Source organism: Nematolebias whitei, chromosome 22, assembly GCF_014905685.2.
Source record: "Nematolebias whitei isolate Nwh7 chromosome 22, NemWhi1, whole genome shotgun sequence".
Classification (NCBI taxonomy): Eukaryota; Metazoa; Chordata; class Actinopteri; order Cyprinodontiformes; family Rivulidae; genus Nematolebias; species Nematolebias whitei.
In genome coordinates, this window is record NC_056519.1 from 1,865,459 (window position 1) to 1,867,011 (window position 1,553).

General features: G+C 46.3%; 1 protein-coding gene across 1 annotated transcript in view; it reads left to right on the forward strand.

Moving 5' to 3' along the window:
* The first annotated feature begins 498 nt into the window (after positions 1-498).
* LOC119428097 (calcium-activated potassium channel subunit beta-4) overlaps positions 499-1,553 on the forward strand; it is a 17,277-nt gene continuing 16,222 nt past the window's right edge. The window contains exon 1 of the mRNA XM_037695738.1: positions 499-663. Coding sequence (XP_037551666.1) covers positions 499-663 — 165 coding nt within the window. The remainder of the gene's footprint in view (positions 664-1,553) is intronic.

Sequence of the window (1,553 nt, forward strand, 5' to 3'; positions counted from 1 at the left end):
GGGACACCTGGACAGGTCTCAGTCCATCACAGGGACACCTGGACAGGGCTACTGCTTCTGACGGTTTCGCTGCTCTTTTGTGCTCATTTTCTGTTTCAGTTGTTTCGCTGGTTTTAGCTGCTGTTCTGGTTTTAGCTGTTGTTGTTTTGTCTTTGATAATTTTAGCTTTTTGAACAGATTTCATAATGACGTGCAGCTGTCAGAGATAGATATACATTTTTTTAAATCCAGCCTTTATTTATACAGGTCATTGAGATTTATTTGAGTTGTTGTTGTTGTTGTTGTTGTTGTTGTTGTTGTTGTTGTAAGTTTCAGCAGAGCGGAGTAGAAAAGTGAGGAAGAGGAGGGTTATTAAAATGTAGCCGCGGTGAGGACGGAGGGAGGGGACATGAAACAGTCCTCCTGCTCCTCCTCCTCTCGGTCCTCCTCCTCCTCCTCTTCCTCCTCCTCCCGGTCCTCCTCCTCCTCCATGCAGGAGCAGGGCTCCGCGGAGCCTCCATGGCGAAGATCCGGGTCTCCTCCGAGTACTCGGAGGCGGAGGACCGGAGCATCCGGCTGGGCTTGTTCCTGATCGCCTGCGGGGTCCTGAGCCTCTTCATCCTCGGGTTCTGCTGGATCAGCCCGACCCTGCAGAGCCTGGAGAGCAAAGCTGCCAACTGCACGGTGAGAACCGAACCGAACCTCAAGTCCGGGTTCTGCCGCTTTCACTTGTTTTGGTTCACAAGAAAAGAGTCAAACTTTCAGGATAATGTTCATAAAATAAACATTCTATATTTCTTTAAATTAAAACATGACATTTGAAGCTAAATTAAACTTTAGTTGATCTTATTTATGGGATTAAATCCGATTATTGAACAGAAATATTGTTTGTCGTGCCCGATTTTATTTTGGACAGTTTCAACATTAAAAAACACAGGAGGTTCTGGAAAGTTCTGGTTCTGGTACAGATCACCAGGAGGTTCTGTCTGCACCTGGGGACCAGAAAGATTTTATTTTCAGGGATTAAACCATGAATAATCTGACAATCTGACAATCTGACACGATTACAGAGATCTGTTTGTTTGTTTGTTTGTTTGTTTGTTTGTTCTGGACCAGTTGGGCTCCTCTGACCTGCTGGTCCAACAAGTTTTTGGTTCCTTTACAAGCCATTTTCCTGGTTCAGGTCTTGTTTTAAGGTTCAGGTCTGGTTTTAAGATTCAGGTCTGGTTTCCTGGTTCTGGTCCAGTTTCCTGGTTCTGGTCCAGTTTCCTGGTTCTGGTCCAGTTTCCAGCTGGATAAAAAAGCTAAATGTTCTGTTTCTGCAGCAGGAATCTGAAAACAACCAGCAGGTTCTGTTCTGGGGCTGACTGGACCCAGTTTGATGAATGTGGATGAGTCAGCCTGGATCCCAGTTCTGGACCAGTTGGTTCTGACGCATCGTGCCGACTGGTTGTTTTGGGCTTAAGTTTGGACCAAACCTCCTTAAAGGCTGTAAACTAGTGTCGTAGGGTTTGACCCAAACACCACCAGGGTGGAGCCACAGCAGGGGTCAAAGGTCACGTTGTGTTCAGGGT